The 27710-nt window shown below is 41.5% G+C and overlaps 3 protein-coding genes across 8 annotated transcripts in view; 2 read left to right on the plus strand and 1 right to left on the minus strand.

Annotated features, from left to right (window-relative positions):
* adgrl1b (adhesion G protein-coupled receptor L1b) overlaps positions 1-10037 on the plus strand; it is a 60004-nt gene extending 49967 nt beyond the window's left edge. For 3 of the 5 annotated variants that reach the window (XM_077719899.1, XM_077719900.1, XM_077719903.1), the window contains 9 exons: positions 13-233; positions 668-734; positions 837-925; positions 4200-4368; positions 4453-4602; positions 4680-4776; positions 4856-4966; positions 5550-5570; positions 5876-10037. In XM_077719899.1, the coding sequence (XP_077576025.1) occupies positions 13-233; positions 668-734; positions 837-925; positions 4200-4368; positions 4453-4602; positions 4680-4776; positions 4856-4966; positions 5550-5570; positions 5876-7821 (2871 nt within the window). In that variant the 3' untranslated portion in view covers positions 7822-10037. The remainder of the gene's footprint in view (positions 1-12; positions 234-667; positions 735-836; positions 926-4199; positions 4369-4452; positions 4603-4679; positions 4777-4855; positions 4967-5549; positions 5571-5875) is intronic. The other 2 variants (XM_077719901.1, XM_077719902.1) reach the window with 1 other exon arrangement.
* Positions 10038-10818: 781 nt separating this feature from the next.
* On the minus strand, positions 10819-17864 carry LOC144198732 (phospholipid phosphatase 3-like). 2 transcript variants are annotated; one of them, XM_077719905.1, is made up of 6 exons: positions 17193-17864; positions 12763-12920; positions 12406-12602; positions 12272-12329; positions 11390-11566; positions 10819-11326 (listed from the first exon to the last, which is right to left on the minus strand). In XM_077719905.1, exons 1-6 carry the CDS (start codon positions 17287-17289, stop codon positions 11168-11170), a joined length of 846 nt encoding a protein of 281 aa, XP_077576031.1. In that variant the 5' UTR covers positions 17290-17864; the 3' UTR covers positions 10819-11167. The 2 variants fall into 2 exon arrangements, with proteins under 2 accessions (XP_077576031.1, XP_077576030.1); XM_077719904.1 differs by having other exon boundaries at positions 12406-12692; positions 17193-17858.
* Positions 17865-25024: 7160 nt separating this feature from the next.
* On the plus strand, positions 25025-27350 carry LOC144198429 (uncharacterized). Its single transcript, XM_077719430.1, has 3 exons — positions 25025-25603; positions 25691-25724; positions 26546-27350. The coding sequence occupies exons 1-3, from the start codon at positions 25349-25351 to the stop codon at positions 26926-26928; spliced, it is 672 nt and encodes a 223-aa protein (XP_077575556.1). The 5' UTR covers positions 25025-25348; the 3' UTR covers positions 26929-27350.
* The last annotated feature ends 360 nt before the right edge of the window (positions 27351-27710 follow it).

The following is a 27710-nucleotide window of genomic DNA, read 5'->3' on the forward strand; positions in this document are numbered from 1 at the left end:
TCATATTTTTAGGTTGTGTGCTCAATCATTGCTGGCCTGCTGCACTTCTCAATGCTCTCAGTGTTCTGCTGGTTGTGCCTGGAAGCAGTGGAACTGTACATTTTGCAGCGTGAGGTGTTTGAGGGGAGAAACTCCAGAAGAAAGTACTTATACCTTAGTGGGTATTCAGTACCCGGGCTGGTGGTGGCTGTGTCTGCAGCCATTGATTTTAGAGGCTATGGCTCTAAAACTTTGTAAGTTCTACACAATTTAACAATTTGTGGGGTCCAATATGAAAAAAATATCAAAGATTTTGTGAATCAACTTTCTGACCAAACTATTGTGATCCTACACCACTTCGCAGCTTCAACATTCGCGGCTTCAGTACACCGCAGTTTTTATATTAAGTATAAAAAAAGAGTTCATAAATATGTCAAAATTCACGCTGAAACTCGCAAAAGGAAGATAGGAGATTAAACATGGCGGAGATGTTTGCCTTTCCATTTATCAAAATTTGACATGCTGTCTTTTTCTGCACCACTTCTTCGCGCTGAAAAATAATTTCATGATATACATATGATAAGATAATTTTTTGACGAGCACTGGTACATTTTAGAGTTATACCAGATGAGAAGGCCTGTGATTTTTTTTATTGGTTCTTTTCTACTTGGTCTTTGTCTTCATACAGGTGCTGGCTGCGAACTGACAATTACTTCATTTGGAGTTTCCTCGGACCAGTAGCTGTGATTATAATAGTGAGATTTTTGTTCCAGCTTCCATAAAGAATTGACCGTTTATGTCATGCACAAATGTATTTGTAAAAATACTGTGGTGACAGTCTGTGTTATTTTCTACAGCTTAACCTTGTAATCTTAGTGATGACCTTACATAAGATGCACAGCACTGCTGCTCTGAAGCCAGACTCAAGTCGCCATGACAACCTCAGGTTGGTGATGTCTTGAGATCTGTGGGCATATTGTTGCAAATTGATATGAACTAATCTAACCTTTTATTCTATTTTTTACAAATTTATCTTGAAGGATTAGGGTTAATAAGAAAAAAACATAACCTTTGAGTTAAATTCAAATTACAGTTCCTATGCTGGATAATTACAACTTAGAGAGAAGTGTGTCAAGGTCTAGAATAGAGGTGGAAACCTCCGGGTAGCTCATGATATGATACACTTTGACAAGACAACAATTTTCAATACATTTGGCAAGAAATCAACTGACAATATTCATCTCATCTCTCATCTCCTCTGCCTTGGCTTATCCAAGGCCAGGTCACGGGAGCAGCAGATTAAGCAGGGAAGCTTAGATTTTCCTCTCCCTAGCCATTTCATCCAACTCTTCCGGGAAGATCCCAAAGCGTTCCTAGTCCAGCCGGGAGGCATCCCCTACCCAGCGCATCCTCGGTCGGCCCCGTGGTCTCTTCCCAGTGTGTCGTGCCTAAGATACCATACCAGTCAGGCGTCCAGTGGGCGTCCAAACAAGATTCAAAAGGCAACTCATCTGGTTGATCTCGATCTGGAGGAGCATCAGCTTTACTCCTAGCCCCTCCTGGATGACCGAGTTTCTCGCCTTACGTCTCAGGGAGAATCTGGACACTGCGGAGGGGTCTCATTTCAGCCGCTTGTATCTGGGATCTTGTTATTTTGGCCCACAGTTCGTGACCATGGATGATGGTAGGCACGTAGATTGACCAGTAAACAGAGAGCTTCACCTTTCACTTTAGCTTCTTCTTCACGATGGACCGGTGCAGCGTCTGCAGTGATGCCTGTCTATGTCCCGCACTTGTGAATAAGACCCCACTAGAAATCCTCCACTTGGGCTAGGACCTGATCCCTGGCCCGGAGAGGGCATGACACCTTTTTCCAACTGATGACCATAGTCTCAGATTTGGAGGTGACCCGATAAAGCCGACAGAACAACCTCTGCAAAAAGCAGGGGTAAAATAATGAGGCCACCCGTGTTACGTCGTTGGGGAGACGTTGAGGCGAGGATACGAGAAATTTGGAACCAAGCAGGCGAGGACGATGGACACAGTGCTCATAAGAAAACTTTAATAACAGGCAGGATCTTAGAAAATAACCAAAACTTATAAATCAAATCACAAAACCAAACCTGACTAGGGAAAACACAGGGGATCGAGGAACGAGGTAACACAGACACATTGCAAGGGAAGTAAGGCACACGATCCGACAAATGACATAACAATCAGTGGGGTTTAAATAGACTGACATGGGTTGAAAAGACAATTAGGAACACCTGGGAAACACAGGAGGGAGCGGGAAGGGGATGCACCAAGGGGGAGAAACGACAGCTGAAAAAAAGTGGGCAATCACTGAGGGAAAAAGCATAAAACCAAGCAGCCCTAACAACACGACCCCCTGCCTGAAGATATTCTGTCCATAATTGTTATAATCAGAATCTGTGGCATATGGCAGCCTTGGCGGAGTCCAACAATCACTGGAAATGGATCCAACTTACTGCTGGTTACACAAACCAGTCTCTGACACCGAACGTCTTCCCAAGTCCACAAAGCACATGTAGATAAGTCTCTTCGGGAAGTCTAACGAGTCATGCTTTGTCTGGTCCCTCTCCTCAGACCAGTTTTCCATGGGTGATCCCACCAGAGGCACAGGCCCCAGACAACATCCAGTTATGGTCAAAAGTTTACGTACACTTGTGAAGAACATAATGTCATGGCTCTCTTGAGTTTCTAGTTATTTCTAAAACTCAGATTTTTCCCTGATAGAGTGATTGGAACAGATACTTCTTTGTCACAAAAACATTCATAAAGTTTGGTTCTTTTATTACTTTATTATGGGTGGACAGAAAAAAGTGATTATATCTGCTGGGTCAAAAATATAGATACGGCAGCGCTAATATTTAGTAACATGTCCCTTGGAACATTTTCACTTCAATTTGGCGCTTTTGGTAGGCATCCACAAGCTTCTGGCAAGCTTCTGGTTGAATCTTTGACCACTCCTCTTGACAGATTTTTCTCTAATAGAGTGATTGGAACAGATACTTGTTTGTTACAAAAAACATTGTTTGGTTCTTTTGACTATTGACTTCATTATGGGTTAACAGAAAAAGTGATCAAATCTGCTGGATCAAAAATATACATACTGCAACATGAAATAGCAATTTTGGTGACTTAGAAAGTTGTGTCAGTGAAATGAGCTTCATAGCATGGTCTCTTAACTTCTTGTGAGTGATTATGAGTGACTACAGCTAGTGACTTCTCTGAGGCCATTTAAATAGGGATCCCTGGATGCAAACGCCCACAAACGCTACAATGAAAAGTCAAAGGAGCTCAGCATGGATCTGAAAAAGCGAATCCTTGTCTTGAACAAGGCAATATAGCATGGACTATCTACATTCATTCAATTATTTTCCATCCCGCTTATACTCGCTAGAGTTTGCAGGATTGCTGGAGCTTATGCCAGCCGACTTCGGGCAAAAGGTTTTCTGATTCTAAAAGGTAATTTTGATTATAACAGGGTTTTTTCCATTGATCCCAGAATATTTTAGACATGGCCTTTCTTCCTTCAGAGTTGGCGGGGTTGTTCAGAAGTAATATAGAAGATCAAAACTTTGGTCATGTTGGGGGGGGGGGGGGGGGGGGGGGGACAATTTTGTATATACATTTCATCATTTCATCGTGAACAACCAGAGGTTGTGGATTTGAAATTCTCACCCTGGTAACTGTATTGTACCCTCCCTTTGACACAATACTGGACCATTGATTTTAATTTATTAAAAAGCGATAGAAATGCTCATAGAACATTTACCAGTCTAGTCTAGTTTTTGAATTAATGCTAACACATATATTTTTTAAGAGATGTGAATTTAGCCTTTAGTCTTCCCTTTTTTGTGTAATATGTTGATGAATAGTGGTTTGTTATTGGTCTCTGATAAAAGTTCTCCTGAAAGCGTAACTTAAATTTGATTGTGATATAGTATCTGACTGTTTTTTTGGCGACTGTTCAATTTTTGTCTGATTCCTTTTAGTCCAAAACAGAGGGCTGGCTCCGTGAAATCGTAATTGGTCACACGCATTATCCTTTAATTTAAAATGAAAACATGCTCACATGGAATAGTTCCTGCTAACACGTAGTATTGTATTGAAGTTTTTAGATAAACTGAATACATTTTACCATGAAACTATTAAAAGCAAACATTTGCTAACGGTATGTGGTTTTGTGTGTCTAGGGCATGGGCAGTGGGTTCGTTGACATTGCTCTTCCTGCAGTGTGTCAATTGGTCCTCGGGGCTTATGTTCCTGTCAGCGCCCTCTCTCCTCCTGGCTTACCTATTTGCCTCCCTCAATACAGCACAGGGCCTCCTCATCACCATCCTGCACTGCACACTCACCAGAAAGGTCAGCTCCCGAGCTGAGTTGAGCCTCATTATCTCGGCTGTCATTTTACACTAGACAGTTTTTTTTGTCGTTGTTGTTGGTCAGGGTCAGAAAGACTATGGCCGATGTCTGCGACTCTCCCAGTGCTGTGCAACTTCTTCGTCCAGCTCTCCGGACTCAATGAAAGGTGCTGCGTTACATTCCAACAGCCGTTACAGCGGAAACCAGGGACGAAGAGCTACGGCAATTAGACAGGTGTGTTATCCATTTTGCACTGTTTTTCTTTTGGATTTTTTGTTGACACAAGCGGCTGTCAATATTCCACTCTCCAGAGTCGTATTAGGAGGATGTGGAACGACACAGTGCGAAGACAGACTGAGTCATCTTTCATCGCTACTGATGTTAACAGCACCCCGACTCTTAACAGAGGTGTGACTCCGATTTCTTTTATTTTCCTTTCATCTTTGTTATTGCACAGTGCAACATTTATTTATTGTTCTGTACATAGCTGCACTGGGAAATCATTTCCTGACCAATCCAGTCCTGCAGACTCACCCAGGAGCATCTCCTTATGACACCATGTTGGCACCGGGATATAATCAACCTTTCACGTCTACAGGTATACATTGCACACTTATATTTTAGTACTTGGCAGTTCAATTCACCACATCTGCTAATGATAGTCCACACGAGCTCACAGGAGTGTAAATGCTGATTTTTGTAGTGGCTTTTGTAAAGCAGTCAACTTTACTGTACAAGAAGCATCACTGGTTTGTTTTTTTAAATAACCTTTTACAATGTTTCTAACAATCAAGACCCTATTTAGAAGGTCTCCATCTTTTCTCACTACCCAATAATAATTGCTCTTGTGTCATTCTCCAATTGGCTTTTGGGGCAGACACTGGATTTTTTTTTTCTTAAGACCTGAACTGCAACTTCATTAATTTGGCTTTCGGGAAAACAATGGAAAATGAGTTACAAGTGATGAATATTGTCATGTTTTTTTAACATTATACCACCCCCGTAAAAGACAGCAAACCTATACAATATAAAAACCTAGCTTTTTTACTGTGGCACACACATACCAAGCAGCACAGTTTGTGCGTGTTACTTTGTTCTATACAGCTATATGGTGTAAACTTTAGGTCTGCTGTGATTTTATTTTTGTCTTCCCTCTTCTGTCTCTTTCTTTCATGGACCAGTTGGAACCTTCCGAAACAAGAGTATGAGCGCTTCATTGTTGTGCTTACATAAATCATTCAGCACTGTGATTGACTTCATAAACCACCCCTTCATATTTGAACACATGAATCATAGCATACATACATACATACATACACATACATAGTCCATATTGACATGAAGTGCTTTGCTCTAAACAACTGCATTAAATTTTTCTTGAAAAACTGAAACTCTGCTCCTTTGCTCATACTGTACATTTACTCATGCAACTCCTTTCACAACATGAACTTGATGTAGTATCTATTTATATTTCTAAAGATCTCATATTTCCTGCTTCTTCTTGTAGAGGCTGGTGTGTCGCAGAGTCAAGAGTCTTGCGGCTTGGACAGCGTGTGTCTCAACGGAGGATATACTCCCAATACCTTCACCCTACATGGCCTCAGGGCCATGCCTGGATCTCGAGCTGGAGTGGTCGGCGGCACTGACCTTCTTAAAGAGGGTAGCATCGGGATGGGAGATGATGACATTTCCCCAGGCCTGCTGACCCCCCACGGAGCCGCAGATCTTGGCACCAGTGCCGGAATGTGTCGTAACCTGTCTGACGCGGCTGCCCTGGAGAAAATGATCATCTCTGAACTCGTGCAGAGCAACTTAAGGCCTTCAGGCGACATGCCCATTCCTCCCGAGCGCTACGGAAGCCTAGCAAGGCCTCATCATCTGGACAGACCTGCCCTTACTCACACCGCCACATTGACTAGGCACAAACCCCAGGAGGGTTGGGCTGCAACCATACAGCCCACCACTAGACACAACGCACAAGAGGGCTGGCCGCATTTGAGGCACCACCTACAAAGTGCTGACACACATTCCACATCACATGAGCAAGATCATTGCACAACACCACGCTCTCAAGATGGTTGGTCAAATGCGCGGACTCTGGTAGAAGCTGAGTGCCGTGAGTTGTTTAAAGATGCGGAAAGGCTGCAACCGCAAGGTACTTTGGGTCATTGCGGGATCCCGGAGAGGCAACAAGCACGTCCCCCTGATGTCCAGGCTAGGCCATACACCACCTTAAGCCGCACCCCAGGTACACTGTCGCGCCACCGCACCGTAGGCGAATCATCCGCGGGAACAGACAAAGACAAGGAACGTGATCGTTACCGTGACAGACCCTTGCCACCCCCTCCGCCACCGCCTCCACAGGAATCGGAGCCTTTGTACAAAGCTCTAGAGGAGCCTCTTCTGTTGAAACAGAGGAATGGCAGTAGGGACGCTTGGCGAGGAGGACAGGACATGGAGAAGGATGAGACCTATCTGCTAAAAAGAGATGGAGTCATGGATGAGTGGAGGGGATGTAACAGACTGAGAGAGGAGTCTTTTAGCTCTCAAAAAAGAAATGGAGACATGGCTGAGTGCAGAGGTGTGACAGAAAGAAGACTGGAGGAACCTCATCTCCTGGAGAAGAGAGATGGAAGGATTGATGCCTGGCGAGGCACAGCAGAAATGGAACGGGAAGAAACCTTCATTACTCAGAGAAACGATTTTGGGATTGACGGCTGGAGAGCTGGGATGGAGAGAGACAAGGACAGAGACGGTTGGAGAGGAGGAATTGAACAAGAGAATGAAAAACAGAAAGACCGAGCACTGGATGTGTGGCGTGGGGGAGTTGATGTAGACAGAGGGGAATCTTTCTTGTTTGAGACCAACGGTGGTGTCCAGGAAGGGAGGAAAAGAGGAAAGGAAAGAGGGTCTCTAAGATATCACGGCGAGCGAGAAGACTCCGATGGATTTACTCTGCCTCTGACCCCTGATCTTGACCTTGACCCCAATACCTCACCTCTCTATGCCCAGGATTCCAACCAGTCGCCACTTTACCCTGGAGAGCATCGTTCCCCACCAATGGGTCTCTTCTCACGAAGCCCACCCCCAAATAACATCTTTGCTCCCCGAGACACAAATTCTCCTCCCAGTAACCTTTACCCTCGCCAGTCACCACAAGTATACAGCCGTAGCAGCTCCCCTCCTCGCTTCTACAGCCGGAATTCCCCTCCAATCCTCTCCTACCCTGACAGCAGCCCCGAAGGTCCAGAAGAGCTTAGCCCTGGCAGTCCGCCCCAGCCCACCGTGGAGTTGCCCTATAGCCTTGGGAGACCCCCCCTTGGCCCACAGCCCAATCACCTGCAGACCTTTTATCAGCCACCCCCGACGGCCACTAATGGAGAGGCAATCTACATGTGCGAGCCCTCTTCGGAAGGCGAAGATGGGCAGATGCAGAGAGTGACAAGCCTGTGACTAGGGCGGTGGTGATCGGGGGATAGGAACCAGGGAGGCTGAGAAAAGCACAACTGGCACTGTTGGTGAAACAGTACCATTGATGTTGGCCGCGATGTATCTTAATTGGCCACTGAAGTAAACAATACAAAAAACAGGCTTCTCCCTGCTTCTATCTCCTGATCACCACGAGAGGCCTTCTGCCCCTTCTCATGTTTTGTTACTTTTCTAGAAGTGTAACTCATGCATCCCCACTTTTCCTATGCTCTCCTTCCTTCCACCCCTATCGTGTCTTCCCACCTCATCAGTGCTTTATTTCATATTGGCCCATTATCAGAAGTTCTGTCAGATCACTAGCTGAGTGTCTCTAAGCCTGTCACGATAATTACTAGGTCGACTAATTGCCCGATATATGAAATGGCCAATGGCCAATTTTTTACCTTTCATCAACTCTTCTTCCTTCTCTAAGAAAACTCTTTGGTAGGCTCTCATGCACATGCAAGCAAATTGTATGCATGTTTTTGGTCTTATCTGGTCAAAGTGACAACAGGGTACATGCCAGTATTGTATGCCAATTCATATTTTTTAATATTTACTGTAAATGGCTCATTGAATTGGTAAATCTCTCTCTTTTTTAAGTAGGACTGGGAGATCTCATGTCATTTAGATGATCATCCATGTCATATATCATCAGCCACATGCAAACTAACTAATTTGGCAGATTTTGAGCAGTCCTTCAAAAAGAGTAACATTTCAAAAGGTTTATTACACACTAGGTGTGGTAAACTGTTAAGCAAGGTGACCATAAAGTGTGGTTTCATGGTTAAAAAATAAATGAAAAAAGATGTACGATTTTATTTAATTGTAATGCTGATAAATATTACGTTCAACATGCATGGCATCATTCAAAGTGCATAATTTGATATACTTTCCAAATTCTTGATGGCATAGCATTTGTGTTGATTTCAGAACGTTGGCCTGTTATGAAAGCAACGTGTTGGTTTAGTGGTTCCACCGTTTGACTTTGATGCGGGCAAGTTTGGCAATGTGATTCTGCTGTCTTTATGTGTGGCCTATGCCTGGTTGGCAACAAGTCTATGTCGTAGTCCGCCTTTTGCCCGAAGTCTGCTGGGATAGGTGCCAGTACCCAACGACCCTGACTAGGATAAGTAATGTTGAAAATGAATGCAAGACTTGTAATTCATTCTCATCTGGTATAAATCTTTGATTTTCACCTTAAACTTGGTCTTTTACCATACTTCTGAAAAAAAGGCAAGGGGAGAAATTTCTGGCAGACCACTCACTTTACATGTTCTATAAATATAAATACAATTGTGAAATCCGCAAACATTGTGGAACCCTGTAGTACATTCAAATTTTTGAATCGCTAGTTTAATTGTAAAATAAAAGGGTTGATGCCAGTTAATAGAAATAACAACATAAAAAACAGTATTTAAAACAATCATGAAAAGAATAAAGATAAAAAAAATATTTATATTTCGTGGCCAGATCACCTAGGCCTACCATCAAGTGTTTCTGTGGTGATTTCTCTATTGTCATTGTATGCTAGCAGGGAGAGAAAAAATCAACACTATTAATCGTGATAGTTTTCAGAGGAAGATTTCGCCCCCCAGCCCACCCTCACCCACCTGGAAAAAAAAAACTTATTGTGACAGGCCTAGGCGTTGCCTCTTCTTATAGCAGAAGAGTGTTGTGATGGATCAAAGCACTTGTTGCCAAAAAAAGAAAAATCAAATAACACATGCATGACTTCCTAGTGGCTTTTCAGGCCCATGCATTCTGTAAAAAGAAAGAGGTCAAGTACAAGTGAATGAGTGCAAGGGTGTCTAGCTTGACGAGCATGCGTGGATGCAAGAGGTGTATGTGTGTATGTATGTGTGTGAGTGAATGTGTGTAAATATATACAAATCTTTTATGACTGATTTATGATTACAGTACCACAGTGGAGCATTTTAGCAATGTCTATGAAGGTGGGTCATACAAGCATGCCCTCCTTCGGATTTTCAACTTGTTCCATCACATCCAGACCAAAACTTGTCCTCCAGGTGCCATGAACTACTGGCACTGGAACATTTAGCAGCTGAGTTGTCGTACCAACAGAACTGTGTCCTGAGCAAATCATGTGAAACCTCAGATTTTTTTGTGTAAATATATCTCTCAAGTGTTCTAATTGTCTTGTATTGCTATTGAAGTTCAAGTAAATGTGAAATTAATCATTCTTGTCCTGTCTTTCAAAATAGAAGAGTACAAGAGGCTTAAAAAGTAGTTAAAATACCCTACCTTTAGTAGACATGGTCGGCCAATTCAACTTTTTATACCTTTATACAGATGTTTGTGGGACTGGCACTATTATACTTTCAATTTTAAAAACGTATTTTTTTATATTTATCATCCATAAGGGATATAAAGATACCTGCTAATTGGTGCAAAGGAATCAGCAGTGTTCAAGCCTATTTGCGAGTTATAAAAAAAAAAAAAGAGTAATCTGAATGACAAGCCAAAAAAAAGAATAATTTGTGAATTTTCAAGCTGTTATGCATCTAGGTAGCATACCTTCTTGTAAAAAACAATTCTTTGTGTGCAATTTCAATGGAAATGAAAAAAAGTATATACTTTTTTCACATTTAAAAAATTCATATATCACTGACCCCGTCCATCTAAAGCAGACCTGGGCAATCTTTTTAAATTCATAAAAAGCTGAAAATCCACAATGAATTTCGAAAGCGGAAGCCTCTCTCTCCTCTGTCGTCCGCTTGCTACTAGGACTCAGCACTGAAGTAAAAAAACGTTGTTGTTTTTAGGGGTGACCCTACTTTGCAGTTTTTCGTTTATTGCGGCCATGTCTGGTCTACATTAACCGCGATAATCGAGGCATTACTGTCACTTTTTTTCCCTCTTTCCCCAGCATTAACACCACTTTGAAAGAAAATGTCAGCACGCCAGTAATACTTCAACTCCAAGAAAAATGGACTGTTATGACAAATCTTGAAATAAACACTGTGTTCATAATTTTAATGAAAAGCAAAGCTCATGCGAGAATGGAAGAGGTCTCTAAATCTCTGAATAAGTCTAAAGCTCACACAACGTGTGGCGCACTCAGGCAGGTCCACCGTTCCAAAAACTGCGCACTGTTGTTTGCCTAACCACTGGCATTCCGAACATGCACCGAAATATTGTAACAGTGATTTTCAAACTGCTTATAGAAGGCAAAAGTCTTCATTCCAGCTGTGTACTAATTCAGTTACATTCATTATGTCACACTCCACACCATACTGGCACCATCTTGTGCAAAATACAGGCATATGTTGTAGGGCTTAGCAAGGAAACAGTTTCACATTCTTTAGATTCACGCAGTCTCTAGGCTGGTAGATTCTGTACCAAACTGGGAGGGGAGGTGGAGGTGAAATCTAGCAGCTGTTGTGGTGCGTACCAAGTGGTTTTCCTGAGGCTCAACATGAGACTGGTTCAAGATAGGTCTCTTGAACATAGAAGAGATGTAGAAGGCCTGACAAAACAGATTTGAATTAATAGATGTGCATATACCAAAGAAAAGCCTATACACACTTACCACCCAGTATGCAGTGAGGGCCCCAAGTAGGTGGCCAAAGAGGACATCAGATGGGTGGTGTCTATTGTCAGAAACACGAGTCAGACCTGTGTAGACAGCCAGCAGAAACAAGAAGAACTGCAGTACAGGTCTCAGAATCCGGGCTTCACTCCATGTCAACCGTGCTTCAAGGTAAAACTATAATGAAGATCAAAAGTGTGCTGTCATTCATACAGTTGAGTACCTACAGATTTTCCCTAGAAATGTTCACTTTCTTCTGGCAATCAGTTGAAGTCTGTTTTTCCAAACACGCCTGACTTGCACACTTACCAGGAATGCTGATTCTTCCACAATGACTTCTGACAAGCCTGGCATGCATTACCGAATCAAGTGCAGACAAATACCCAAGAGACATGATCATTCACACATTCTAATTTCAAGATCATGGAGTTCTCATGACATTGAAATTTTGACACTATAACATGCTTGAAGTGGGAGATATACTCTTTGATATGGAAGTCAATTATCACCAGTCAGATGTGAGTGCTTCTGAATAACATTGGACAAGATTTAAATTTAAACATTACACTAAGCTTTTGGTTGAATGCATGTTTGGCAGATAAAATGCAACACATCTCATACAAACACATGCAGATAATAGGGATGAGCAGTGGGTCAAGAAGCCAAGGTTTTACATCTCCCATAACAAAACAAAGCCACCTCTGTGTTTCTCATTTTTTTCAGCCCCCTAAAACATGCAGCCTTTATTTTCTCATTTCTTAGTGTTCACGCTGCTCACTGGACTGGTGATAGCTGTCTCATTTCTTTTTCACAAAGCAGAGGTAAATGCAAAATGGTAGGATGTAAAGCAATACAGATATGAAGTAGTGATTATGTACTCACAACTAAATACAGCATTGTGTACATCGCAAAGGAAGCATGACCAGAGAAGAATGATTTCCTAAATTGAGAGGAAAGATGGATTAGAATAGCTACAGTTAGTACAATTTGGCAGTCAATAGACACATAATACACACCTGGCCTCATCAATTTTGCTGGGATTAGAGTTGGGGCAATTGACAGTTGCCAAATAAGTTCCTTGTGTGCAGTTGAGTGATGTGTAGGTGACGCGACACACAGACAAAAAGTGTGGTCGCAGGCGGCCGACGCTCAGCTTGGCCACTCCGGTCAGCGATTGGCTGACACAGCAGCCAAACAAGAAGGAGCCCCACTCCTTGTAGAGACATGACACATACTTGTTCTTGATGAAAGCCTGAGACCTGATGCCGAGATAGCGTACCCGGTACCATTCTCCTAAAGTGATCTGCGGTTAAGCATGGGGTCATTGCCACTTTGTTAGCCTCCACAAGTAAGGAGTTTTGTGAAATACTCACTGAGAGGCCTGTGATCAGGATGCCGCCAACAATGAGCACTGAGTCTGATATCGTCTCCAATGGCTGGTATGGGTAGGTGATGCTGGAGTCTCCACAAACAATACCTCTTCTGTAGGGTTTGACCAACTTTAGCTCACTTACAAAGAATGGGATGGAAACTAAAGGGGAGAGAGGTATGTATGTTGATGATTAATACTGGGCCAATATTCAATGACCATTTCACCATTTCCCTAACACTCTTTCACTGGTAATTTAACCGTTTCACTGAGAGTCACTCCAGAGAAAAGACCCCACCAACCAAGAAGTGCTGGGAAGTGTAATGGCACTTATCACTGCCTTTCCAATATGTGGGAGTAAAGCTTCTGTGTAAAGTCACATGTTTTCACATGTTCTTTAAGTCAAGACATTTTTGCCCAGACAAACAAATTACTGCAAGGGTAAAGTTATAAAATAATAATTCACCATTATATACCAAACAACTACATCAACAACATTATCTCCACTATTGAGGAAAAATCTATATAAATTTGACAACAGTGTTTTTTGAATTTGAAATTCTTTACACGTTCACTACATTCAGTTGTGGTCAAAAGTTACATGCACTTGTAAAGAACATGTTGTCATGGCTCTCTTGCGTTTCCAGTTATTTCTACAAATCTGATATTTCTCTGATAGTGATTGGAACTGTCAGGAGCGGCTCGTTTGCCCCTCCTGACTTGACGTCATTTTCATTTCAGCTGTGTTCAATTACTTGATTACGTTTCCTGAGTTATTTAAGGGCTACGGTTAGTATTAGTTGTCGTCGGATCGACTTCGTATCATGCTGACGTCACTTCCACCTCGCCACGGCGAGACGTAGCCTACGGCACGTCATGGTATATCACTATCACTACATGTTTCGTTTAAGTTTATTTTGGTTGATTCAAGCCCCTGTTGTTTTGTAAGTTTTGTTGAGTTATTAAACCAAGCCTACAATGAGAACGGAACGGTCTCAATCTCTCCAGCGTCACCGCGTATGGGTAACAATTCCCCCGGTCGCACCAACGCGACATGGCGCGACCGTAACAGGAACAGATACTACTTTGTCACAAAAAAACATTCGGGAAGTTTGATTCTTTTATGACTTTATTATGGGTGAACAGAAAAAAATGATTAAATCTGCTGGGTCAAAAATATACACACAGCAGTGCTAATATTTGGTAACTTTGGCCATTTTTCACTTCAATTAGACACTTTTGGTAGCCATCCACAAGCTTCTGGCAAGCTTCTGGTTAAATCTTTGACCACTCCTCTTTTCAGAATTGGTGCAATTCAGTTAAATTGGATGGCTTTCTGACAAGGGACTTGTTTCTTCAGCATTGTCCACATGTTCTCAATGGGGTAAGTCAGGACTTTGGGGAAGGCCATTCGAAAACCTTAATTCCAGCCTGATTTAGCCATTCCATTACCACTTTTGATGTGTGTTTGGGGTCATTGTCCTGTTGGAACACCCAACTGCACCCAAGGCTCAATCTTTGGGCTGATGATTTTAGGTTATCTTGAAGAATTTGAATTTGCATACTCATTGCATGTGGAACAGTTGGCTACGAAATCTTTGATTTCAGCTCTCATGCTTGGCCAGAAGAGGATATCTCTGGCCCGTCTATAACAGGCCTCGCCACCAATATGGCTCGAGTGTATCCTGGTGATCATCTCTACCTTGAGGGCCTTTGGGATAATCATGCACTGACCTTTGTATACCACTCTATTCTGCACGTTCAATTAATCTCGGAATGGCCAAAGTTCTCGCACCGCCGGTTGTGTGTCCTCCTTGAAGTCAGGCCACCCGTGCAGGATTATCTTCTTCACCTCCTGGAGTATCTCATCCGTTTCTGTATGTTGCGCTATCTGCTGGAATTGGAAGGTAGTGACATTCAGGTGCTGGGCTTGGTCCAGCTGCGCATACTCTTCCTGGGCTGAGAACACAGTGTGGCGCACAAGTTGAGTGTCTGTTGCTATGCGTGGCAGCACAGCGCCGCTCAGCGTGTCACTAACATACATTTCAGGCCCAGGCTTATACACCACATCCACGTTGTAGCACTGCAGTTGCATTAACATTCCTTGGAGATGTTTTGGCGCACTCAGAAGGGGCTTCTTGAATATGGTGATCAGCGGTTTGTGGTCCGTTTCGGCTTTGACCATTTCCCTGCCATATAAGTCCTGGTGGCATCTTTGGCACGCAAAAGCTATGCTCAGACACTCGTTCTCGATTTGAGCATAATTTTGTTCACATTGTTAGGGCTCTCGATGCGAAAGCCACTGGCTATCTGCCTTGCAGAAAGCAGCATCCAAGCCCACTCATGCTGGCATCACTCTGAATGGTGACACGTTTTATGACATCATTGTATCGGAGAACAGGTGTGTTGGAGACATGTTTGGCCAGCCAGTGCCATTATGTATCTTTATCCAAGAGTCTGAGGAATGGTTCACACACCTCATAGAGCTTTGGAATGAATTTGGCGAGATAGGTCACAAACCCGATGCGTGATTTTCATGGGTTTCTCAGTCAACACAGCAAGCTGACATATTTCGACTGCCGCTGGCAACTTGAGCTCTCACTCACGCAGCAAGCACCTTCGTGTGTCCTCACTTGCAAACTCGAACAGGAGCCTGTCACAAATCATCTCATCCTTTAACCCACGATATTTGCACGATGTAGCTGTTTTCCTTAGCCTTGTTAAAAAAATGTTTAATGGGTCATCAATCTCTTGTTGACAGCAACCGAAGATATATCTCTCATAAGTCACATTTCTTGCAGATTTAAAATACTCCCCCAACGCATTTAAGATGCCAGTTGGGTCTTTCCTTTGATCCTCCGTCAATACCACGTTATGCATATATACGTGGCAGCACTCGTTACCCATTAGCTGTCTCGGGGCGGCAGCTTGCACCTCCTTAGGTTTCTCGTATAGCCATGTGACTAACACAAAGTCCTCAAATTCAGCCCAAAAAACGTCCGAGTTCTTTGCCGAATCCCCGGACATCTGCATGCATGCCCTCTGGCGCCGGAATCACATTGTTTGCAATTGCTTTGGTTTTAACCAGCCACTTCTGACACTATGTTTCAAATCATGTCTTTAATTGAATAAATACAAACAACAGCATGTAACGTTATGGGTAGAACTGAGAATGTGTTGAAGTGATGACCCACTAGATGTCACTATACATTACTATAATCTGTAACAACAAGCTGGTTGTTTGTGACTTGGATTTAACTCTTGCCTAGAAAACAAAAGGGTGAATACTGAAACAAACCAGAGCCAGAAGCAGCCTGACACAGCCTTCGCCAAGCCACTGCCACTCCACCACATTATGCCCTCTGCTGCCTCACAACTGCTGCACACACACACACTTTGAAGGAAGCAATTACACAAGCAAAATGGTGAACACATTGTCCTCTATAACAGTGGTGCCCAAACCTTTTCTCTCTTTCTATTTTCTTGCGGACCGACTAATGTGGAGGGCGACAATTTACGACAAAATTGTGACGGGGTGGGGTCTGTGCACAAATGACACCAACGACGTTTAAAAACAAAAGTCCCACATATAATAGAAATTATTTATTATTATTATGATGATCACGAGCATGGTTATGATTATGATTTCTATTGTGATTATGGTTATTACAATTATGACAATCATTACGATCATTATGATCATTATGATCATTATGATCATTACGATCATTACAATCATTACGATCATTACATTTTCTCTGTGTGTACTCAGGTTTCCTCCCACATTCCAAAGACATGCATGGTAGGCTGATTGGACACTGAATTTCCCTTAGATATGGATGTGAGCGTGAAGGGTTGTTTGTCTCCTTATGCCCTGCGATTGTCGGGCCACCAATTAAGAGTGCCGCCTGCCTCTGGCCCGAAATCAGATGGGGTAGGCTCATGCCTTTGTCTTTGTCCTAGCGTCTGTTGTGCATACATTTAGACCTTATATTGTTCATGTAGCATCCTTTGTACTTTTTTTATACTTTCACCCCATCACTTTCATAGGATAAATGAATGAATGAGGCCGTTAGGCGCTGTGCTGGCAAATAATCCATTAAACTATTGATGTATTTTTATTTTTATTTTAGGAGCCATCCGTCCACTCTAGCTCGTTTTGTGCTTTTGCCTCTTTTATGTCTTCATGTTTTGATGATTCTATTTACTTTGATTTGCTTTGTACTTTGTGCTTTTGCTTTGCTGTTCTGTCTAATCACCCTCTTGCAACTGTCACAATGTAATTTCCCGAATACGGGATGAATAAAGTTATAGAATCCAATCCAATACAAATTTAATCAAAATAAATCACAGTTAACTCATTCACTGCCATCATCAATAGCAAAAGACTGAGAAAACGTTAAAAAAAATTGAAAATATGGATTTGATATTCACCTAGGATTAGGCACAGAATGTCTGTGATCACCAGTAACTTCCTTGTGAAAAATCTTCGCCCATTTTGCGTCGATTCTCTCCCGGTGCTGTTCTCCATCCTCGCTGTTTTTTTATATCTCAATTGGGACCCGCTCCTGGTGACCAGCACTTTGGGGCGCTTAGCTCGGTTGGGTCTCCGATCTCACAAGAGCGCGCGATGAGCGCACGGCGCCCCCACCTGGCCATGACGCGTCACAACAATGTTGCCTTTTGACGTGATTTAAGAATCGCAAAGCCTCCAGGGCTAAACCGGAACTTAAATCATCACTACCCGTCGTGGAAACCTTGCGGAACGAGCGGCCAAAAGTTTAACTCCATATTTGAAACACTGTGCGGTGCTAATAATGTAAAATGTTGTTTTTAACCGAGCGCAGCTTTACAAACGTTGCTTTATAAATGCATGCCAATAATGACGTGCAGAGTTCACGAACAACAAATTGATTAACTTTGTGAAATACGTATGCTGTCCATAAAAAAATAGTATTCACAAATATATATTCGTTGACAAAAAAAATCGAAATAGGGTATTAAATATTACTGCATCAAAACCGTTTCAAACGGAAAAGGGAGCAAAATAATGTAATCAATTGTGATGCTATGGCATCTTATAGCAAGTATTTAAGTATGAGGAGGAGTAGTAACGTCGTTATTGTATATGTTTTGTAAATTAAATGCTACAAAGGCAACAATTACACTTTGCAAGGCACATAAAAGGATTCAAAGTAACAAAGACGATACGTTTTTTATTGTCATTTTAAATAGGGTTTGTTGCTAATATCCGAATTACCTATCTCAGTTTTTATTATCGCGCAGCAAATTGTGAAAATGGTATCATGAATGTATCCTACAAACATTTGAATGCATCCTGTATTCTATTGCAGTTCTCAGTCTTAACACTAGATGCCCCTAGTACGCTCAAACAGTGCATCTCCATTATTTCAGTGGTAAATACCTTTCTAAATTCAAATCTGAATGTGAATCAGAATATATGATGCTAGGCGGGATCGAGAAGATACCAAGAGAGGGGGAGCGAGTTTTGTGTCTTGATTTAAATCATTAAGGATTCAAGTAGGTACGCAACAAAATCAATGTAAGAATTGTGAGTTTGTTCGTTCGTCCGTCCGCCCATTTACCGGCCATACGCCTGTTCGCCAGCCATACGCCCATTCATTCATCCCTTTTTCTGAACCTATTATTACAAGGGTCACAGGGGTCTTAAAGCCCATCCCAGCTTCCTACATACAGGCAAAGGGCGGGGACTCCCTGAATCGGAGGCCAGCCAATCGCAGGGCCCAAGGAGACAGACAACCATTCACTTGCACACTCGTATCTGGGGGATATTTAGTGTTCAACCAGCCTATCATGCATGTTTTATGGATGTGGGTGGAAACAGGAGTATCCAGAAAAAAAACCCAAGCAAGCCTGGGGAACATGAATATGAAAGCTCCAGACAATGTGGATCAACCTGGGATCAAACCCTTTACCTCACAGCTGTGAGCCCAACGAGCTAACCACTTTTCCACCTGTGTAGAGTTTAGTATTTATGAATTCATTCATTTTCCATGGTGTAGGGGTTCACTCGCCTGACTTTGATCCGGCCAGGCGTGGGCCCAATTCCTACTGGCCGCGGTATGATTGGAGTGGAAATGGTCGTTTGTCTCTCTGTGCCCTACGATTAAATGGCGACCAGTCAAGGGTGTAGTCTCCCTTTTGCTTGAAGACAGCTGGGTTAGGCTCCAGCAACCCCTGAAACTCTTTCGAGGATGGGCGGTATGGAAAATGAATGAATGAATTTCATTGTCCGTACTGCTACCCTTGACCCCATAAGGCCCACACACCAACCAATTGTCCACCAAATAAAATATATATTGAATATTAATGAGTAATACTCATCTCATTTTCTGAACCGCTTTATCCACACTAGGGTCGCAGGGAGTGCTGGAGCCTATCCCAGCTGACTTTGAGCCAGGGGCAGGGTACACCCTGAATTGGTGGCCAGCCAATCGCAGGGTACAAGGAGAAAAATACCTACCCATGCTCACAATCATACCTAGGGGCAATTAAGAGTGTCCAATCAGCCTACCAAGTATGTCTTTGGAATGTGGGAGGAAACCGGAGTACACAGAGAAAACACACGCAGGCCCAGGGAGAACATGTAAACTTCACATATGTGGACTGACCCAGGACCCCCATTGTGGATCAGCTCTATATCCTCAACAGGGTTCTCGGCAATGGTGGGTGGGATCATGGGAGTTCGTCTAACCAGTCTACATGTGATATGTGTACATTGAGAAGGCATTCGGAGTAGAGCCGCTCTTCCTCCGTTTCGAAAGAAAAAAGATGAGTTGGCCCGGGCATCTGATAAGGATGCCTCCTGGTGATGTCTTCTGGGCATGTCCCAACCGCAGGCGGGCCAACCCAGGACACGCTGCGGAGACTGTGTCTTCCGGCTGGCCCGGAAACGCCTTGGGATCATTCCAGAAGAGCCGGGTGAAGTGGGTGGTGAGAGTGCGATCCAACCTTGGATAAACAGAGGAAGATGATGATGAAGGACATAACACCCAGGTAGCATCAGGTGCACTCATTCAGGCTATTTGTGCAGCTGACATACCTGATGCTGACGTATTCAAAGGAAGCAGGAAATAGTTCTTCCGCCTAGATGTGTGACAATAACAATGGATATTAAAACTGCAATGCATAGGTGTGTATAACATTATCAATTACAGGTTAATTGTTGCAATTGTTAACAGTTGCATTCATACTTCTAATATAGGTCATAAATGTTTCTGTTCTTCTTTGCATTTCAATAAAATTGTTGTCCAAAAGATAAATAAGAGACAGATTTTCTTTCATAAAAGTCCTCGTACACAAACAAACACACATTAAATCAGTTGGAAAGAAGACTTGAAAAAAAATCAGTTTGTGTTTTCCGTGGTTAGTTTTATTGAGCAACAATGGTTTGGGATTTTTTGTCTCAAAAGAGCACATGAGTTTTCCTCACCGGTGGTGGTGTAGACATGCTGACCTCCTCATCTGCTTTGGTCATTACTCCCCCGAACAAACAGTCCCTACATTTTCCCATCATGCTCCTTCTAAGTGATCGTTTCTTCATAACATTTCAAGTAGGGAACCATTGACTGAAGAGTCACATGTCCTTTTGATGTCATCATCTGCTCAGGATATTTCAACACCGACATGGAAAAAACTTTTTGACCAGTTTACTTTCCCTCCGATTGGGACAGATGGCAACTCACAGCATAACAGTGACAATTACACAAACATGCTAACAAAATCTGAATAGTCTACTAAATACTACTTGCGTTTAACATCTTTTTAGCATCCACTCTTTCTTATTGTCCAAATTTATACAATATTTTCCGCACTATGAGTCGCAGTTATTTTCTTGTATGGCCAGGGTTACGATTTATACTTCAGTGTGACTGATGTGTGAAATTATTCACACAATATGTTATACTTCCATCTGTTATTATTACATTGAACCGAAGGAGGGCAATTTTAACTTTCGTCTTATTCCCTCGGCGGTTGCCACAGAAACCCGTAGAATTGCCTGTAACATTCATTCATTCATTTTCCATTGCACTTATCTTCATGAGGGTTGCTGGGGGCACTAGAGCTAGCTGTCGGATCATAATAGACGAGTGATTGAATTTCTTCATCTTCTCTAAGTGAAAGCTTCAGTTTTTGTATGAATCGTTATTTTTCATGATGTGCCCTACACCGACCGCATGGCTGATTGGTTGTAACGTAGCATGCCTTTCCATGTCATTTACAAATGTCATTTTCAGAAGAATTCAGAAAGGAACGAGTTTCTAGGTGCTCCGAGGAATACTTTTTTTCTGTCGTGAAGGGAGTTATAAAACATCCACCCCTCCATGAATCACACTTGATCTATTCTCTAATCTTTGTAAAGCGTGAGGTACGGACGGATGTGTGTGTGCACCTGGAAACTCGCTGGCAGAAAATCTTCCTAAAATGACGTTTGTAAATGACGTGGAAAGGCATCTTGGGTCAGCGCTGATAGATCTGGAATACACTTTAGGAGCAGGTTAAGAAAGAGTGAGATAAATTCAATAGGAAAAAAGGTTTATTACCAAACTGCAAAGAGTGGGAGTTCTAACAGTGGAGTGCTGCTCAGTGCGATGTTCCGGCAACTCTCGCTCAAATGAACAGTGGGTTCGTCTTTATATAGGCAAAACAAGGCATAGTATGGTTTCTATGACAACGACCAAACTCTGGGCAAAGTCGGATTAATCAGTGACTGGTATCCATGACAACGGGCCAACTTTGGGCGAAGGCTGATTAATCGGTGGCAAGTCTCCATGAAAACGACCAAACTTGGAGCAAGTTTCTTATGACAATGATGTTTCTATACTTACAAAACCTGATACAATATGAACAAACAATTGCCAAGCGACTTTGACATTTTATCTTACAATATTATCTTACAAGCGCTTCCAGCACCATCATGTCTTTCCATCACGACAGGGAAAAAAATGTTTGGGGACCAGGCATAGATAGATAAATAGATATGGATGGGTGGGTGTTTTATTGGATTAGATAACTTTATTCATCCCGTAATTCAGGAAATTTCATTGGGACCGAAGCAAGAGCGTGAGAATGCAGATATAGGATAGGCATAGTTACACATAGTTACAAGTCAGACAATACAGTCGCAAAGGCCGCAGAACAATAACATTTACGTTATCACGCTACTTTTGTCCAAACCTTGCATTGTAGAGAGTGGACATTATGATGGCCAGAAACGGCCGTCGAATCCTAATAGACGAGTGATTGAATCTATTTACCTTCTCTACGTGTCTAAACTCAAGCTTTGAGCATTTGCAAATATTATTGATGAGTATGCCGGACCAGAAATATGTTAGCTTGCTGCTCTTTTGTGGTGATTTTAAGCATGGCACTGCGACAATTCCAAAATCCATATTTTATTCAGTGCACACTGGAGTACTTCTGCTTTATGTTTGCTAAACAAATGATCTTCATAATAACATTGCTCAGTTTTTAGTGTAGAACGGCTTTAGTGAAAATCAGCTTTAGTCGTGGTTAAATGAAACATGTGGGATTCCAATATGAACAAAAACATCTTAAAAGATGTTTAACAACTCAATAAACAAGAGGTATTTTTCTGATAAATTGGAGGTCAAAACATTGTCGTGAGCATTCCAGGGAGACCAAATACAAAACAGCATCCAAGCTCTCTTCTTTTGTGCAGTTATTTCAGCAGCTTGCAAAGCACAGCGGCTGGATGCTGTAACTATTGGACGGGAGTAGAACTGAAGCCATCATATCCCCACCCCTCCACAAAAAAATACACAGATGGGGTCCTCGGTTCAAATCCAGGTCACATCCATCTCTGTGGAGTTTGCATGTTTGCCCCGGGCCTGCGTGGGTTTCCTCCCACATTCCAAAGACATGCAAGGTAGGCTGATTGGACACTCTAAATCTGCGGTCTCAAACCGGTTTTCAAAGTGCCGCAGGGGTGCAGGTTTTCATTCAAACCGAACAATCGGAAAACCTTTTGCAAGTGTAATCAGTTGATTGATGCCAGGCGCCAGTTATTTTAGAAGACCCATTATTGGTTAAACTGTCGACACTGGATCAGTTGAAACAAAGACCAGGACCCAGTGTGGCCCTTTGCGGAGCAGGTTTGAGACCCCTGCTCTAAATTGGCCCTAGGTATGGGTATGAGTGTGCATGGTTGTCCATCTCCTTGTGCCTTGCAATCGGCTAGCCACCAATTCAGGGATAGGCTCCAGCACCGCCCACGATTATCAAAGATAAACAGTTAGCGGGAGATAGCGTGACGGAGTTGATAATATTTGAAAATGTTAGCGGAATTCACATGGATTTAAAAGCAAAGCAAACATTTTTTTTATTTCAAATAGGAGTAAATCGCCTTACAAGCTCGGAGCACATTAATTTCGTATCACAGGGTAATACTGTAGTTTTAATAACAACATGCAATGACAAAGCCTCATAATTTGTCAACAGACAAAGCCTTTGCCTGATTACAAAGCCAGATAGTTTGCAAAGACAAGCAGTGAATAGTACTACCAATATTTTTAGTCAGGGCTAATTCTATACACTTTTCAACAGAAAACTTCCCACTCAGTGTGAAACACAAACACGTGACTTCCTTTTTTTATTTCTCCTTTGCTAACGGTGCAGATTTGAACAGACTTTTGGTCACCAAGACATCTTGTTAAACAAATGGCTGCCTCTATTTTCTTAAAGTTGAAGGAGAGTGACTTTGGAAAACAACCTTCCTGATATAGGAGTCATGCAGTAATAACAATAATATGATAAGTTAGTGAAATTCTTTGTTAACCAGTTTTTCTTCACAAAACAATACACGTTTGAGCATAAGGTTATATTAAAGTGCACTTACAATAGGATAGATAACTGTCCAGAGTGACAAACTCACAAGTGGCACTGATTAATGTAAATACAGAGAATCAGATTAACCATTTATTAGAAAAATATTAGATACAGCGATACGATGGTTCTGACAACACACTGCATAGTGGAAACAAATACATAAGGAAAGCAAATTTTCACTCTCACACAGTTGTTACAAATTTCCCACATGACAGGGAATTCCCTACGTCATGTTGGCTTCAGTCTGATTTGGGAAATGAGATAAAACTGTTTATGGTGTAAGTTTGCAGGTGCATTTCCTTGATGATTAAATACAAGCACATATATATATATATATATATATATATATATATATATATATATATATATATATATATATATATATATATATATATATATATATATATATATATATATATATATATATATATATATATATATATATATATATATATATATATATATATATATATATATATATATATATATATATATATATATATATATATATATATATATATATATATATATATATGTATACATATATATTTATTAATATGATAATACATAAAAATCCTACCTACCTGGGGGTAATTTAGAGTAACCAACCAGCCTAGCATGCATGTCTTTGGAATGTGGGAGGAAACCCAGACAGCCCCGGGGAGAACATACTAACACCACACCAGTACTGTGTGTCCAATGCACAAACCACTCACCCACCGGGCCACCACAATTTGTAATATATTAGGAAAAAAAAAACGAAGAGGTAAATTATGGTCTGTGTATTTCGCTAAGAGTACTTTTAATTTTTTTGTTTTAATTTTTTTGTTTTATAAATCTCTTACTTGGAGGCCCATTGGACTGTGTGGTTAGCTCATTGGCCTCACAGTTATAAGATCGAGGTTTCGATCCCAGGTACGGACCTTCCTGTGTGGAGTTTGCATGTTCTCACTGCACTTGCGTGGGTTTTCTCTGAGTACTCCAGTTTACCCTCACATTGCCATAAAGGGGAGGCAGGTTGGTTTACATCTTAAATTGCCCCTAGTTATGAGATGTGAGCATGAAGGGTTATCCATCTCCTTGTGCCATTCAATTGGCTGGCCACCAATTCAGGTTGCCCTCCAACTGATGCTCAAATTAACTGGGAGAGGCTATAGTACCACCCGCAACCCTTGTAACCTTACGCTAATAAATGATTACTTTCAGGAGGTGTTTTCAATAGTCCAAAAAGTCCAATACTATACTGTCCCTGAAAGTTAAAATGTTCATTTCTTCTTTCAGGTTTGTTTTGTTTTTGTTTCGGGTTAGTTATTTGACATTTGTTATTGTATTGACACGCACAGTAAGTGTGGGCGATGAGCCAATTGTTTGATAGAACAGGTTCCTTTTCCTACAGTCTGTTTACGCAACATTGTGAAACATCAGGGAGTCTCCGCAAGTTTTCTCGCCTGAGGAGAATAGCACATAACCACTGTGGGGGCGGAGGCAACAAAAGCACGAAGTACGCTAGGAAGGGAAACCCATGACCGCCGTGATTTTCCTCTTTGGTATGAAACCAAACTCTCACTACGGCGCTATAAAAGGGCCCGCCTGACGACACTCTTTTCAACCTCGAGAGCTGGACCGGACTGTGGTGTGCAAGAGGAGGCATACTGTGGAGATTAATCACAAAGTAATTTCTCGTCCCTTCAGCCGTGTCCATGTGCGCATTGTTGGGAAGGGAATATAAAGACATGGACATTGAAAGGCATGAGAAGCGAGACCACAGCCGTGTACGCTGTCTGGACACATGTATCGTCGTCTCCATCATCGTTCTTTATGCAGTGCTGGGAGCTATGATCGCATTGTGTGTCCCAGTTCTGATGAAGCTGCAGTCCAAAGAGAACCAAAACCTGCAAGAGTATCAATTTGGAATGGAAGAACCACAGGGACCCACATCGAGTCCTGCATACAAGGTGCATTTCAGAATCTTAGAAACGTTAGACATCTAACGAACGAGACATTCTTTGCGTCTTAAACCATTATTGTTTATGTGTTGACAGATGCAGAATTTTGCTTTTTTGGAGGCAATCTCAAGTAAGTCTATTTTTTTCGGATTGAATGTATTTAAACACCGCAAATCCATTTTGATAGCGCTCACATTTTCTTTCTATTTAGTTTTCCTCTTTTGTGTCAAGTGTTTTAACCACAGGTGTCAATTTTCATTACAAAAAATTAGAATAATACTTCTAAATATATAGGCTTATTGACATGTAATAATGCATGAAAGGGGAAAACATGACTGCAATGTTTATTGAACCGTACAAGGAATATAATCTCTGTAATTAAACTTTTTTTTAAAATAGTAACAGGATGAAAGAGGACAGTGTTGGTGTTAAAACATTCATCAATCATTCATTGATCTTCCATACCCCGCATCCTCGGAAGAGTTGTGGGTGTAGCTGGAGCCTAACCCAACTGACTGATCTTCTTTTTTAGATTAGAACTTCATTTCATTCTGTATCTGGGAAATTCCCTTAGTTTCACTAGCAATTCCAGCAGTAGGAAGCACAGACACAGACGACATTTTGGTGAAAGACAGACTACACCCTACGTATCTGAATAACTCAGATAATATTAAAAACAAACAGAAGGCAAACTTCCCCTACATTCAGATGTGCATAATTCTCTCACTGAATACATTGAAACAAGTATTGCCTGTTGTGGGGGGCCCAAAAAAGCATATAGCTGAATCTCAGACTCTCACAGAGTGACTTACCCAACCACCAGCCAACAATGGTTAATCACGAACCTGGTGCGAGAGACTCTTACCCTGAGCAGTGCTGTTGTTTTATCTCTATCTAACACAGTTTAAATAAATGTGTCCCTAAATGAACATAGATTTTTCTCTTTTGCAGGTGAGTTGGTGAACTCAACCGTTAAGTGGGAGCCAGTCAATTATAGTGGTGGGCAGACTGTCGGAAGCAACTACCATTTTCACCCTGATCAACACTGGCTGCGGCCAATACGTGCAGGCAGTTACTTCATATATCTTAACCTTAACTTGACCTGCACCTACAAATGCAGCACTGGCGTGCTGAGTGTGCATGTGGGTGACTTGTTGAGCTGCCAAGTGGAGCTGCTAGCAGAGACCACACAAGAGAGCAAGAGGTGCTGGGCTGTGCACTGGTTAGACAGTGAAAAAAAGTTACTCACCCAAATGAATGTACCAAAGGAGGGATTGGAAAACTGGAAGCTGGAGCTCTACGGCTCTAATCTGGGTGTGTTCCATGTGGACTAATGGGTGACATCAGCATCACCTCCTGCAAGCAACTCAACTAAATAGATGAGTTGTAAGAAGGACTTGTGTGGATCACATCCTAAAAAGGACATCACAGAAGAGCAGTTGCAATGAAGAAGCAGACATGGACTAAAAACATGATTACTATTTGTAATAATGTGCATATTTATTTAATGTAATGGGACTATTTAAATTGCATGTTGCTCTGTCAAACATGGTGCTACAATAAGTCAGTGCTTCTCAAGTAGTGGGGCTGGCCCCTTGAGGATGGTTATTTGATCATCTTCAAAATTAAGTCATGCGAAATGCTGTCATATATGTTGTACCATGTTTAACATGTGGGTTTTCAAAATGTGATAGAAGAATGTAAGTCCAATGGACAATTGTAGTGTACGGATTGTATCCATATTAAAATGGAAGTAGTTATGGTCCTAAATAAGCTCCTTTGTGTGCATGTGAATGATGACTCTCGTCATATATATATATATATATATATATATATATATATATATATATATATATATATATATATATATATATATATATATATATATATATATATATATATATATATATATATATATATATATATATATATATATATATATATATATATATATATATATATATATATATATATATATATATATATATATATATATATATATATATATATATATATATATATATATATATATATATATATATATATATATATATATATATATATATATATATATATATATATATATATATATATATATATATATATATATATATAT

Source organism: Stigmatopora nigra, chromosome 6, assembly GCF_051989575.1.
Source record: "Stigmatopora nigra isolate UIUO_SnigA chromosome 6, RoL_Snig_1.1, whole genome shotgun sequence".
In the NCBI taxonomy this organism is placed as follows: Eukaryota; Metazoa; Chordata; class Actinopteri; order Syngnathiformes; family Syngnathidae; genus Stigmatopora; species Stigmatopora nigra.

Coding starts and splice junctions, on each gene's coding strand:
- LOC144198732 (XM_077719904.1), bottom strand. CDS start 17,289: ATGGAGAACAGCACCGGGAGAGAATCGACGCAAAATGGGCGAAGATTT. Junction 12,921..17,192: donor CATTCTGTGCCTAATCCTAG/GTGAATATCAAA, acceptor TCTCCCCTTTAG/TTTCCATCCCATTCTTTGTA. Junction 11,567..12,271: donor ACACAATGCTGTATTTAGTT/GTGAGTACATAA, acceptor TCTTCATTATAG/TTTTACCTTGAAGCACGGTT.
- LOC144198429 (XM_077719430.1), top strand. CDS start 25,349: ATGTGCGCATTGTTGGGAAGGGAATATAAAGACATGGACATTGAAAGG. Junction 25,604..25,690: donor CATCGAGTCCTGCATACAAG/GTGCATTTCAGA, acceptor ATGTGTTGACAG/ATGCAGAATTTTGCTTTTTT. Junction 25,725..26,545: donor TTTTTTGGAGGCAATCTCAA/GTAAGTCTATTT, acceptor TCTCTTTTGCAG/GTGAGTTGGTGAACTCAACC.